The 14,558-nt window shown below is 40.2% G+C and overlaps 1 protein-coding gene across 11 annotated transcripts in view; it reads left to right on the forward strand.

Annotated features, from left to right (window-relative positions):
* NRIP1 (nuclear receptor interacting protein 1) overlaps window positions 1-14,558 on the forward strand; it is a 174,667-nt gene that overhangs the window by 140,051 nt on the left and 20,058 nt on the right. For 9 of the 11 annotated variants that reach the window (XM_063347443.1, XM_063347478.1, XM_063347433.1 and 6 more), the window contains one exon: window positions 732-6,789. The exons of the other annotated variants lie outside the window; for them this stretch is intronic. In XM_063347443.1, the coding sequence (XP_063203513.1) occupies window positions 1,082-4,567 (3,486 nt within the window). In that variant the 5' untranslated portion in view covers window positions 732-1,081 and the 3' untranslated portion in view covers window positions 4,568-6,789. Of the gene's footprint in view, window positions 1-731; window positions 6,790-14,558 lie in introns of those variants that run through there. 11 annotated transcript variants of the gene reach the window in all.

The raw sequence follows: 14,558 nt of genomic DNA on the forward strand, positions 1-14,558 counted from the left end.
TCACATGACTCTTCTAATGCCTTGTGTTGGTTGGGAGTTGGTAAGAACAACAGATTTTCCTCCCTGTTGTGTTATACTAGATTTTGCATTACTAAAGAGTCCTGGGCAGCAGTGGCAACTTGGTTTCTACTTTTGGTGATATCATCTACCTGCCAAACAAAAATGTACTCATATATGATGCTACCTCTTCTCTTATGTGAAAACAGATTCAACGTGAACCTAAACATTGACTTTAAGCATGCGTTTTCCCATTAATTCTCTTTGAGAGTGGTAGTCTGCATGTCCCGTGTATTTACATAATGAGAAAGGTTGATGCAACTGTGAAGTAAAATCAAATGTGTTTTGTTTTGTTTTTTTTCAAAACTACATTTAGAGCGCTTTAAGATTTTCCTTTCATGGTTGCTATTCCTTATTTTGAGCTGTAGGATAGAGAAATTCGATGAACGCTTGTAGTAGCTATACTTAATATAGTTAAGCTTACTTTTCATATAAAATTTTCTGTCTCAGAACTGTTTTCACAAACTCCTTTAAATTAGTTACCATGTATTTTGTCCATTACTTGATCTCTAATTTCTTCTGGAATGTGGTTATTGCTTATATATTCTGAATGTCTAAGACAATGTATTTAGAAAAAGTCTTATGCAATTAGATCTTATCCTAAATCTTTCTTTCTTGACCACTTGTTTTTTTGTTTTGTTTTTTTTTTTTTTTTGTTTTATTTTTTCACTTAGGAATTTTATGTGCTTGGTGGAGATGGAAAAAGATGAAAAACAAGCTGACTTCCTGGAGAAAGAAGGCGGCAAATACTTAAAGGAACTTTTGAGCGCTCCTCCTAGACATCTTTCAGAAATATTCTAGATATCAGCAGATTGGTATGATTGGAAACCTGGCTCGTCAAACAGTATACACTGGAAGAAGCCTGCTTGGAATATGACGGTTTTGTATTGTTTCTGAAAGTCTTGTGAGAAAACGCTATAGACATCTACCCATTATTTCTTAACTCTGGATCTCGATTTAGCTCCAGCAAAACTAGTCTTCAAAGTAAATAGAACCAGAGCCCTTTTGGAAACTTTTATTGAACATGACTCATGGAGAAGAGCTTGGCTCTGAGATGCACCAGGATTCTGTTGTTCTAACTTACCTAGAGGGATTACTAATGCATCAAGCAGCAGGAGGCTCAGGTACTGCAGTTGACAAAAAGTCTACTGAGCATAGTGGAGAGGATCAAAACTTTAAGATTTCTGGAAATATATTTCCCAGCTGTCAAAGTAATGGTCCAGTTCTTAACACAAATACATATCAGGGATCTGGCATGCTGCACCTCAAAAAAGCAAGACTGTTGCAGTCTTCTGAAGACTGGAATGCAGCAAAGAGAAGGCGGTTGTCTGATTCCATTGTGGATTTAGATGGAAAAAAGGAAGCTTTGTTAGCTGGCATGGTTGAAAATGTGCCTAAAGGCAAACAGGATAGCACATTACTTGCCTCTTTGCTTCAGTCATTCAGCTCTAGGCTGCAGAGTGTTGCTCTGTCACAGCAGATTAGGCAGAGCCTTAAGGAGCAAGGGTATTCCCTTAGCCATGATTCTTTACAAGTGGAGAAAGATTTAAGGTGCTATGGTGTCGCATCCAGTCACCTGAAGACTCTACTGAAGAAGAGCAAAGCAAAAGATCAGAAGCTGGACAACAGCCTGCCTGACATAACAAAGAACCTGCCCAAGGAGAGGTTTATAGAATCTCCTCATGCGGTGCAGAGCGGACCTAAAGTGATAAATGAGCCACTGTCATGTGCTGCAAGATTACAAGCTGTTGCAAGCATGGTAGAGAAACGATCTAGTCCTGCTGCCTCCCCAAAGCCCAGCGTAGCATGCAGCCAGCTAGCTTTACTCCTTTCAAGTGAAGCTCACTTGCAGCAGTACTCCAGGGAACATGCTTTAAAAGCACAAAATGCAAATCAAATAGCAAGTGAGAGACTTGCAGCTATGGCCAGATTACAAGAAAGCACTCAGAAAGATATTGGCCAATTTGGTTTAGCAAAAGGAATGACAAGCCATCTCAATGGTCAGACAGGATCATCAACCAAAACTGTACCTAGCAAAAGCAATATGGCACCATTTCAGAGCTCAGTGGGAATCATGCATTCGCCTCCCAAAAACGTGGGATACAAAAGTACTTTGGAAAGGAGTAACCTGAAGACTTGTCCCAGCAACAGTTTGCTCTTGCATCTCCTGAAAAGCCAGGATACCACCAAACATGTAAAAGGGCATGAACAGAGTGAGAGAGCCAGCGTTTTTGAAGACAGCAGCACGCCAACAACTATTGATGAGTATTCAGACAACAATCCTAGTTTTACAGAAGATGACAGCAGTGATGATGAAAGCTCCCATTCTAACTGTCTTCCTATCGACCTATCCTTTAAACAGAGGACAGATAAACCAGATGCAGGTCCGCCTGCCTCACTGGATAACCTGACCCAGTCCTTGCTTCATAACTGGGATCCAAAAGTTTCCTGTACAGAGAACAAGGAGGACAAAGACACTCCGAAGGCTTCTAAGCTGAATCCTCACCAGAAAGTAACGCTACTTCAGCTGTTACTTGGGCATAAGAGTGAAGAAAAGGTAGACAAGAGTAATGACCCTCAGGGACCACACAGTGCAGCTGATGTGGCAAAATTCACTGTACAGACTGGTAAAAGGACTCCTGTTACTGACAGTCCCAGTGCAAATCGAATGACTCCGTTAAGCACTCCACCTTTGCTGGCGTCTACAAAAGCAGACTCTCCTATAAATCTCTCACACCAGTCGTTAGCCATCAAGCGTAGCTCGCCACCATATGCCTGCAGCATCCAGCCAGACAGGTTGGTGAATCCTGCGTCTAAACATTTGATAGACCTTTCTAAAAGCAAAGAAATTCAAGGAGCCAAGCTGAGCAGGAACGATAGTCCCCAGAACTCTTCGGCTTTCAGTGCCAGCAAGCTGTTGCAGAACCTCGCTCAGTGCGGCATGCAGACTTCCATGTCAAGTGAAGAACAAAGAGCCAGCAAACAGCTGCTAGCAGGGAACGCAGATAAACCTGTAGGCTTGATTGATAGATTGAACAGCCCTCTGCTTACGAATAAATTGAGTACGCATGAAGAAAATAGCAAAATATTCAGTTGTCAGCCTGCACCCGCTGAACAAGGACTTCCAGGTTCGGAAATAGAAAATCTCCTTGAAAGGCGCACTGTCCTTCAGCTGCTTCTGGGAACTCCCAATAAAGGTAAAAGTGAAAAGAAAGAGAGGATGCTTTTAAGAGATGAAAGTTCTCCAGAACAGACAGATAAGGCTTTGAATGAGCAAATATTGACGGTGAAAATAAAAACTGAACCATCTGAAGAATCAAATGTTCCTTATAATTCAAATGCACAAGTAAGAGAGTGCAAGAGTAACAAATTTCAAGGATTTGTCCATTCACTGCAGAGAAACACAGCTGCTTCTCCAGCATCCGAGGAGTTAAAATCTGAGCCTCTTTCGCCTCAAGATTTTTCTTTTTCCAAAAACGGCCTGCTAAGTAGGTTGCTGAGACAGAGTCAAGACGGTTACCCTGCAGATGAGCTGGACAGAAGTCACCGAAACAATGACCTGACACACCTTGAATCAAAGAGTCTTTGCACATTACCGAAGAAGAGGAAGCTTCATGCTGAGCCTTTGGAAAGTCCATTAAAAAAGATGAAAAGTAACGTGTCTGATGCTGCAAACAATCACGCTTCCCCTACTGAGGCACTGTACGGGCCTTTGCTGAACCAGCAAGAACTGAAATTCAGCAGAAGTGATGCTGAATTTAAATATGCTGTAAGTCATGGTTCAAATAACGAAAGTGAAAATAGGAGTTGGTCTAGAGATAGTAAAGGCTTTAATGTGTTGAAACAGCTGCTTCTCTCAGAAAACTGTGAGAGAGATCTGTCACAACATAGGAATAACATACTAACAGAGGGCAAGAAAAAAGGAAACAAAACCAGTGCAACAATTAATAAACCTGAATTCAGCATTTCTTCAGTAGGTGCGTTAATGGGAAGCCCTGTGCAGCAAAACAGTTGTGTGGATCATAGAACATTTCAGTATCCCGTAGCAGTAAAAAGTCCTGCCGGTTCCCCCTTCCCTGAACATTTGGGAAGTACAGTATCTAGACTCGAGTCCGACCAGTTTAGTGTGTGTCCCATGCCCAGTGAAAAAGGGCCCATCAGATGGGTGATCACAGGCATGGACAAGAATGACTATGAAAAAGACTCTCCGAGACTGACCAAAACCAATCCAATATTGTACTACATGTTACAGAAAGGCGGCAACTCTGTTAGTAGCCAAGAAGCACATGACAAAGAAGTCTGGAATGAACCTTCATTTACTGATAGTTCAACTCGTGTTACAATCAAAGAGGAGTTGACATCTGATGCAGAGCTTAAAACTCCTTTTAGAAACTTAAGAAGCCCTTACAACAGCCATATGGGGAGTAAGACCCCTCATCAACATGGTGTGAACGGAGAAGTGCATGGACTTCTGGAAAAAGTGCTAACAATCAAAAAAGAGCCAGAATAAACTACAGCCTCTTCAATGAGTTTACAATCAGTGGTTTTGAATCTTTGTTTAAAAAAAAAAAAAAAGAGATAGAAAAAAATAAAAATGAATACGAACTTGACTACTGTATAAATTGAGCATGATTTTAGAAAAGCATGGTCTAATTGAAACATGTTTTCATTTGATAAACTTTTTATTTTTCTGGTGATGTTATTTAAAATACATGTAGATAAAATTTGCTTTACAATAGATTGTCACAAGGAAACTAGAAAGGTTGTAATTTGTACAAGGCATTTCTGTATGCATCAGATTAAGTTATGAGTACTCTTTGATCAGAGTCTTATTTGGATCTACAAGTTTTTTGGTATAACATAAAGTGTAAGCGTACAGCCTAGGTGGTGGTAATGCTGCGTTTCCTCCCTCCCTGTAAAATAATCCTTATTTTTTGGAAGCCTGAGCATAGAGACAGTGTACCTTTTTTTTTTTGAATGTTTAATATGTGTTGTGAAATTTTAAGAATAACTTTTAAGAAATGGAGCAGTCCGTCCAAGGTATTAGCTCATCATATTGGAAAACCTGTGTCAGTGTTAATAATTGAAATGCACTGAAATGTATTTTTTAGTGCTTCCAAAATTTTTATTGTTATTTTTAAATCTTGTTTGTGGTCCTCCCAGAATAGTGGTGTAAAATCTATTTTTTTTTTCTTCCTTGCCCTGCACTTGAAAAATGCCTTCCTCAGAATCCTTAGCCATAGTTGTGAGTTACTAGTTACGATTAAGGGTTTTTTCTAGGGTTTTATACAAAAGGCTGGTTTTTCGTAGGCCATGCAAGTACTGTGTAAGTTGGCGCATTCCTGTCGCTTCCCTGCTTAAAAGGGGAAAGCCAAAATGCCTCTTGGAGTAGTGCCATTAAGAAAGCTTAGTAGATGTATTTGGTGAGGGAAATGGTAGAAAGTTTGTGAAGCGGATGAGCGAATTGTCTCTTTAGTGCCATCCTGCTTCCCCTGCAGAAGAATACCAGCTGTGCTAAAGCAGCACGTCAGGCTTCCACTCAAAGATGGGATAGGATTTTAATGAAAAATGTGTTGGCCTCTTCCTACAACCAGGGAAAAGAATCTGTATTCTGCCAATATTTATTACTCTCTGAACAGCTGATGCATGATTTAATGCACTACCCTTTCACTGCAGAAAACCTGGTTTTAGAATAATTTTTCAGGTTGCACTGAGGATAAAATTGTGGTTTTGTCATGTTCTGTAATGGATAGTGGGACATGTCTGAGAAATCCTCCTCTGCCCTTTTCCTCAATCCCCACCTGTGCTGTGATTTGTAACATCTGGCAATATCAGCCTGAGATGGGAGTCACTGAAAATTGCGGTCAAAGCTGAGACACCTTAAAAGAATTGCTGGCTGGGGAAGAGCTGTGCGGCTCTGCTTTCCTGTTAACACTGTCAGTGTTAACTCCATTTGCAGCCCTTATTTCTCATGGGGGAGGAGGAGGACAAAATCCAGGTCTTCTAAATTATATGCATTACTGGCAACTGTAAATTGTGCTGAACTTCTCACTCCCCTGGAAAAAATGTTCTCTGTAGCTTCTAATTTCACTGATAATCCCCTATGCTATCAGCAAACAGCTAAATAGTTGGCTTCCACAGATAATGAAAGCTACACTCTGCTTTAATTTTGACCGTTTTCACCACTGAGAACCAAGGATATGACAAAACCGCTGTTTCTGCCCGTATCATGTTTGTGTAGCAGAGATGAGCGATGGGGCATTTTGCTCTTTTCCTTTCTGGTTTGGTTTTGGAGATCCTTTTCCCGGACTGTTGGCTTGCTGAGACAGAGCGAGCTGTTGTCCCCCTCTCGTCCTCCACCCCCTGCCTGGGATCAGTCTCCCTCTTTCCTACTGAAAGAGGGACTTCTCCTGTCTGCCAGCTGGAAAATGCACCACTATTCTGTTTTACCCCCCTGGGGGATACCTTCTTTTAAGGGAACACAAATATTTGGCAGTATCCGATATAAAACATTCCCCCTGGTTTATATAAGAAATAACAGAGCGATTTAAAGATATATTTTTATGTTATTTGGGTGAAGCGTAATATATTAATGGGCTGTACAAAGAAGATTTATATTTTAAAACCTTCACACAAATCTAATATCATTTTAAATGTCATTGTCTGAAGTATAATATAAAAATAAAATTTTGTTTGTCTTTAATATTGCATTTATAAGTGGCCCAATGACAATTCAGATGTCTCATAGAATAATCATTACGGAGATAAAGTATATTTTGGATTGACAGTGGAACTGAATTCTTTTTATATGAGTCAACCCAGCAGAAATATTAAAAAGATGGTATTTGTTCCATCCATTAAATGTCTCTTAAAGTCTTAATTGATTATTTTTCTTGAAACGACATGTATATAGCTAGGAAATATATACAATATAGAATAATAGATGGTCCCCAGAGTAAATACAGGGCTATAATTTACTTGAAGGGCTCCACAGAAAAATGCAGTTTGAATGGAGGTGAAATAATCTGGTTGGAAAAACTTCATCAAAACAAAGTTGGGATGAAAAGTAGGGAGGAGAGTCTCACCCTAACAAGAAGTAATATTGGAGTCTAGGAGTGTGCTTACCTATGTATTTATTCTATGGTAGTCTATTGTTATAATATATACTTTTGAACATTTAGTTTTTAAAGTTTTATAAAACATTTAAGTTAAAACGTTAAGAACTTGACCAGTTAATGATTTAGCTTTCTTTTTAGGTGATGTTAATGAAAGGGTATTACCATTCTCACGGACGTCAGTAAACAATAATACACAAAAATTGAAATTTAGGACATGCTGTTCATGGAAGCATCTTACCTCTTGTAGACATTGCAGTCTCAAGCAGCATGTAAGGTAATGATGAGGCCCTGCAGAGAGGGTAGGGCATGCCAACTGAATGCTCTTCAGTCAGCTGCTAAGTGGGCAACAGTCTCCTCTGTGAAATTCTCCAGTATCACTGATGTTACCCCTCCCTACGGAAGAGAAGTCTTCTTTAAAATCTGCCCTGTCCACATTTACAGCCTTTAAACCTGAGGACCAAAAGCTCTTTAATAATTTTTTTTTTTATCTTGTAGCGTGGGTGAGTAAAAAGGAGTCACCATTGGTTTCCTTGGGGACTTTACCATCAGAAAAAGGGGGTGGGGGGGCTGGGTTTGCTGCACCAGCAGAAGGACCGGTAGGGCTGGGCTGGCCATGTATCCCCAAGCAACTCAAAGATCCTTGACTTCCACCAGTCCCTATAGATGAACGATAAACCAAGGTCATCTGAGTAATGCTTGGTATTCTCAGCAACTCATCTCCTCAGTTCAGTAGCATTTGTTACTAGGATATGCATTTCGGTCCCCAATGCGCTTTCTCAGCCTGTGGAAGCGGAAGCTTCAAAGATAGCTCTGCGAACTGAGGAGGCTGAAGTTTCAGCTGGGTCCTTAGACTACAGACTTGGGGGGAAAATTGGGCCTTGTCAGATATTGGCAGCAGTAGTTGTGTAGGCGAAGAGGTGCAGGATTGGTGGGTGCTGTTGTGTGATCTCGCCGTCAATGGAGCAGGGCGGGAGGGGAGGAGATCACATCCCAGTTGTAGCTGGTGAGACTGCTGGGAGAAAGCTGCCTCCAACCCGTGGAGCAGCGAAGAAGTAAGTTAGGGATGTAAGATTACACTTAAAATTGTAATTGCAGTCCCTTGGGACTTATACCTGAATTAATTTTAACCTCGCTTAACTCAGAGCAGTTGCAGCAGCAGCAGTTGGGTTGCTAAGTGCCCGGTGCCTTGCTCGAGGGGGCATCTACAGGCTTGTGCCGCTTCACCCACTGGGGCGGTGTAGTGCTCAGCCTAGCTAGATTTGGGGATTGGCTTGTGATTGCCACACAGATATGCCTTTTCTTTCCGGAGGAAAGCGTACGGGACTGAGAGAACCAGATTTCTAGTGTCTCCTCTGCCAAAGCTTGAGGAAACGATGGGGGGTGACGCATGACCACAGAATCAAAGGTGTTTTGCTGGAGGGCTTCTCTACTGGTACCACAGAACTGGGCAGCTCAGTTTGAGGAGTTCATAAACATTACGAGATCAAAAGGGAATTCAGCCATAACTTTCACTTTTCTTAGCCATTTACTCTTAGTAATGTTTTTAAATTTTTCATTTACAAATGTTTTTAAAAGAAAGAAACGAATGGTTTAAATTTTCCCTGTTAAATGTTGGTGAAAGTATAACAGCTCTCATTGACGTCAGTGACATGATATTACCAGTTTGTTCTCTGCCACATCTTACAGAGGAGTAAACTGGTAAGTATATATTATATATATTTATATATAATGTAAATATATTGACTTGTTACACCTATAATATGTTGAAATTGGTTTTTAAAAGGTGATGTAAATAGTGGTTTCCTTAATGAAAAATACATATTTTGTATTGTTCTAATGCAAAGGAAAAAAAAAAACCCTTTTAATCTTTTTTGTTATGTATATTCCATGTATAAGTGTAAATATGATCACATAGGTTTAAAAACTTTTGCATGTATGTATACAGTTGCAAGTCTGGAAGAATGTATAGAAAAATACTTTTATTTAAAGTTGTGATTACCTGCTGCATGAAAAGTGCATGGGGGACCCTGTGCATCTGTGCGTTGGCAAAAAAAAATAATGTCTTAACAAGTCAGATCAGTTCAAAACACAACAGTATTCCACTTCTGGACATGACTTCTGCTGTGGTATTTTAGCTTTGTGAAAGAATGTGCTTCAAATCAAAAGGGTCTGGGGAAAAATAATAAAAAATAAAAAAAACAAATGCAAAACTACTTTTAAAACATGAAGTATTCGTACATTGATAATCAGTCACGTAAGTTCAGGACTCCATTTTGCGTAATTGAAATACTATACCAGGACTATTCCATCCCTGTAAAACAAAGGAATATTGATTTTCATTGCCATACATAAAATTTCAGAATTTTACCACAACCAATTTTATTGTGATGTGTCGTCAGTAATTTATCTAACTGGTCTCATTTTTTTTTATTAGAAATTAATTTCCTCATGTGATGTCACAAAACTGTACATACTGCAGTGTGAAGTTTTTTTAAATCTTTCAGTGTTTACTTCCTGCAGAAGATTTGAATAAATGAGAAAAATGCATTGTCTTGATGGTTTTTAAATCTGCTTTATTTCATGTGTACTTTCCGTTATTGGAGCGTTAGCGGGCTCTTTGCACCAGTGCTATTAACATATATTTCTGACAACGAAAATATCTCAAGGAACTTAGGGACATGTAGCCTTCAACAAGGCTACTGACTGGAAACGGGGAGTCGTGGAGCTGGAAATGAAACCATCTAAATCAGATTAGCAGCTTTACTTTACAAAGCACTGTATTATGTTTTATTCAAATACCCGTCTGCTTATTAATTGGAAGTCAGTGACCATAAACTGGAAACCTCTAAATGGGAATTTTCATGTGAAAATCATGTTAAACAAACGTTGAAACATTTTTCAGGTCCCCTGTGCAGGGCAGGAAAGGTGTGTTTTCCTGCTTAAAATCTACTTTGGTTGGTATCACAAGGAACGCTTTTTAATTGCATTCAATTTAAGTTCTTAAACGTGTAGAAAAGTGAACACAATTTGCCTGTGAAGACTATACAAAGATTTAACAGTGCATTTATATCATCTTTTGCAGCTTTTAAGTTAGCTTACGACATTAGTGCAAATGGGGGATTGCAACATCAGTGCAAGCCCTGTTTCTCTGGAGAATTTCTGTGCCAAGGTGTATAGATGTGTCTGGAGCTGTACAGTTGCAAGCAAGCACTTGGGTCATGACTGTCTTGGGTAACAGTAACAGCTATTTTCATGAATCATCCTACGTTTTCTGATCTCTTAGCAATAAATAGGGATGCGTGAGGTTCTTGGGAAGCTTTCCGGAAAGCGTAAATCATAATCCATAAAGTTAATTTCAAAACAGTTCCAAATCCATAGATTTCACTTAGGGCTTCATGAAGCATATAGCTGAGCATTTTGATTGTTTGGTATCCTAAACGGAATGGGGTTGGGAATACTGGCTCTTTGGATATGTCATCTTAAAGTGTGTATATAATGCCACCAGTGATACTCAGCAACGCTTCAGAGGGAAAAGATCCCTGACCCAGCTTCTGCATGGACTCTTCTCTCTGTAAGTAGGCTTGACGCTGATTTGAGGGATGAATGGCTAAGCCAAAATACAGCCACACAAAAAAGCAATATACCTAAGGAGCCAATTTAGTCATCTAATGGCTGTGCAGCTTGGAAATAATTTCTGAAATACACGCTTCCTCACTGACTTGGTTCCTTTGCTTTTGATTCTACCAACAAAACAAAACCAACAGGGTATGCCTTTATTTCTCATGCCCTAGGACAGTTCCTTAGAGCACCTCTATGTCACTGATTTTTGTTTTATTACTCAGGGGGATTTTAGGCTTATGTAACTTCCCTATATTTATTCAATTTTTTGTGCTGTAACACGAAGTAAAACTTGCTTTGTGTCTACCAGAGCAAACAGGCCTGTGGAGTTGAGTGTTGTATGGTATGCTAAACAGTCTGTGGACTGACGAAGATGTCGAATGGGTGTAAATATTCCAGGAAGCGTTTCACCCCAAGTGAACATTAACAACATTTGCTTAGTGATTCATAATAAATTCACTCAAAAATGCCTCAAACCGCCAGTGAACTCTTTACAGACAGACCTGTGGTCACGAGGAATCTTCTTGATCTTCAGTTTGTTCCTCACAAAATGAAAGATGCATGTGATGTTGATGATTTTTCACAAAACAGCTGCTGGATAAAGAAATGAAAAGTTTCTGCTTCAGAGGTTTCGAAATGTGGGGAGAAAGAAAAAGGCAATTGTGTTCGTGGGACTTGGCAGCCCAATGTTATGCTCCTCGATGAAATTAACTCTAGCATGGTGGGCATCAAGGACAGGTGTGTAATCTGATAGGTCATTTGTGGGCCTGTGCATTGTGGAAGCCTTTATCAGGGTAGAAAAAACTTGTTGCAGTAATACAAACACAGCCACACATGAGAAAAGTAGAGCCCGTCATTCTTCATTGACTGTAAACTTTGTCAAGAAAAATGGGATTTTTGAAACTGAAGAAGACAGTGACAACGTTTTTCTGTATGACACAGCTCGGCGCATTAGGTGTGTGTAATGCACCCACGGGAGTGTCTGTAGGGACATGATATGAGCCTCGAGCAGTGGCTACAACATGCAGGTAATAATTGTTGATAATATTTTTATTTCCTTTTGATTGTCAGAATGACTCAAAGGGAGCATGGCGCAAACTCGGGGCATGAAAATCCTCTCTGCTGGTAAATATCAGTGCTGCTAATGAAAGAGCATATGCTGATCTGAGCTCACAGCAGCCCACTTTGATTTTGCCTTTTTAAGGACTGCTTGCTCTTAATGAATAAAGAGATTTGTCACTATTTTCAGATTACTCTTCTGATTAAACTACTCAGAATTTAACTGAATGCAAAATGAACATTATTAGCTTGTGACTGTGCCAGTTAGATAAGCTTGATGCCTGCCCCCGCAATTAAACTCGGCGCGTGCCTTCGGTGCATCTTGGTGTGCTGGGGGGAGATGTGACCCCTTCGCAGTATTAGATGATCTTGATTCTCTTTGACCAGTCTAGTTTGGTGAGGTGGGGATACTTACTTGCTAAATGGGAGGCAAACTGGGCTATTCTGTAAGTTCGTGGGGGCTCCCTGGCCCCAGTCTTTACTGAAGCTGGTGTTGACTTTTAAATTCATGCCCTTTTGCATGCTCAGAAATTCTTTTGAAAATTGCAGTCACCTCAAAGGTGACTTCTGCAAATGAGTTGCGGGTGGCCACTAGGACATAGATAGATCCAATCTGTTGCTGTTATCTCTTAATATTTGCCTGTCAGCTCCTTTGTAACTCCAGCAAAACGTCATCATTTTCTAAGTTCTGCCTGACTAGAACCCATGTCCAAATCTCATCACTGGTACTGAGAGAAAGAGGTGAAATTCAAGCATGTTTTGGAGCTGGATGCCCTGACGTTCTGTCTCTTATATGCCATGACTTGGGAAAAGCTTTTCTAGGGGTTCTGTGGAAGATAGAAGGAAGTTCTTCTAATACCTCTAATAGCTGTTAGAATTGTGCAGTTCTTTTTCCAGATGTGTTATTCAGATTTGGCTCTGAAAGAAATTCTTGATTTTTGGTTTGGTTTTGGTTTTTTGGGTTTTTTGTTTGTTTGTTTTTTTAAGAAACCTAAGTGACTCTCATATGCCTTACAAATGGCTCAGCATGTGATTCGCCTTTGGTCTTCTAGGAAGGCTGTGTTCCTTCAGTTGCTACATGCTACCTCCATGCTTGTATGTATCTGGGTGCCTGTTTGCTGTGGCGAACCTGCGACTTGGGGGGTATTACTCACCCCTTGGGCCACAATTAGTTTAAGGAAAGGAGGAAGAAAGAGAGGGAAGGAGAATCTTAGGGTAGCAAGCTACAAAGATGCTACTCTCAAGTGCCTTTTGCTTTCTAATCCCACCACATTTTCCTCTGTTCAACATGGTCACAGGGAGAAAAGTCTCCATTAGCACCGGCAGCAAGAATTGAGTACATCCAGGAAACATAAACTTCATGCAGCTGTTCATGTCATAGGTAATACACTGACTGACTTATAGTTCAGTGTCACTGCTTAAATCTCAGAGTGTTACTGAAGCAAGTTTACTTACTTCCTAGCCTAAAATCAAAAGAAGCCTTACATTTCATTATGCAGAACTACCAATAGCCGGTTGATCAGCCTGTAAATATGTTTGCAGATCTGAAAGGAATTAGTTTAGCTAATCCTTGCATGTAGGGATGTGTCCATCTCTTGTGTGAGCAACTGCTAACTCTCGTCCCATTTTTTCCCCTTCCTCTTCCCTATTATTTTGAGTCCTTTAATCTCATTTTTAAACTGTAGGGGAGCCCAGTCATCACCCATGAAGGGCAGAGGAGGCAAAAAAAAAAAAAAGCATATATTTCTGGACAAAAAAAAATGCTTTGGAATACATATTTGCCTAAAGTAGCACATTATGCATTGCCTATATCAGTCTCTCCTGCTGAAATTATTCACCCAAGGCATTGCATAGTGCCTGTATACTGTGCAGAGAGGTGATGACCTCTAACAGCACCTACCCCCAGTACCTCTTTCCTTTATTTTAGAATGCTGCTTGCTATGGCAGAAAGAAACAAAGTGTATGTCACAAAGCCTTCCCTCTCCCTCAAAAAAATGCTCCTTAAGAGTTTTTAAAAATGACACAGAATAGAAGGTGTGGCCTAAGAGAAGGAGCTGGTGGCGGCTGCGCTTGCCACTGACAAAACAGGGGCAGCTGCTGATAGAGGAAGAGAAAGCATTGAAATCCCCCGCTGAAAAATGTTAACAGCCCAAAGAATCCTGTATTTTTGCATAGCATAGATTTGCAATTATTAAATTAGAAGCGACAGGAATAATTGTCTAGAAACAGACAGCAGAATTGAATACAGACGGCAGTATTGAATACATCCCACTCTCTAAAACTTGCATAGAAGGTCTAAGGATCAAGCTAGTTACATAAAAAGATGTTTGGGTTTTGGTTTTATATCAAGTGGCTTCAACAGATTTTTTTTCATTGTCTTCCCACATCTGCTTAGCCCTTGAAAACTTGGTTCACTTTAGTAAGAAAGGTGCTATTCCAGTTTTCCTGTCATCTTTGTCTCCATTTTTACAGAAGCGTTTATGTTGTGCTTACACTAGAAAATATATGTCTTGCTATCCCTTGTTTGATTTCAAACTGTGTAACGCTGTGCAATTCTGCCTGCAAAACGTCTCCTGACAGTACCAGGAACCTCCTGCATGGAACAGAAGTCTCCTCTGACCCAGGCTAACTGTTGTTCCTCACTGCTAGGATGCCTGGAGCGGTGAGTGGTAACGTTAGCGATGTGAGATACCGAGCACAGTATAT

Source organism: Chroicocephalus ridibundus, chromosome 1 (genome assembly GCF_963924245.1).
Source record: "Chroicocephalus ridibundus chromosome 1, bChrRid1.1, whole genome shotgun sequence".
NCBI lineage: Eukaryota > Metazoa > Chordata > Aves > Charadriiformes > Laridae > Chroicocephalus > Chroicocephalus ridibundus.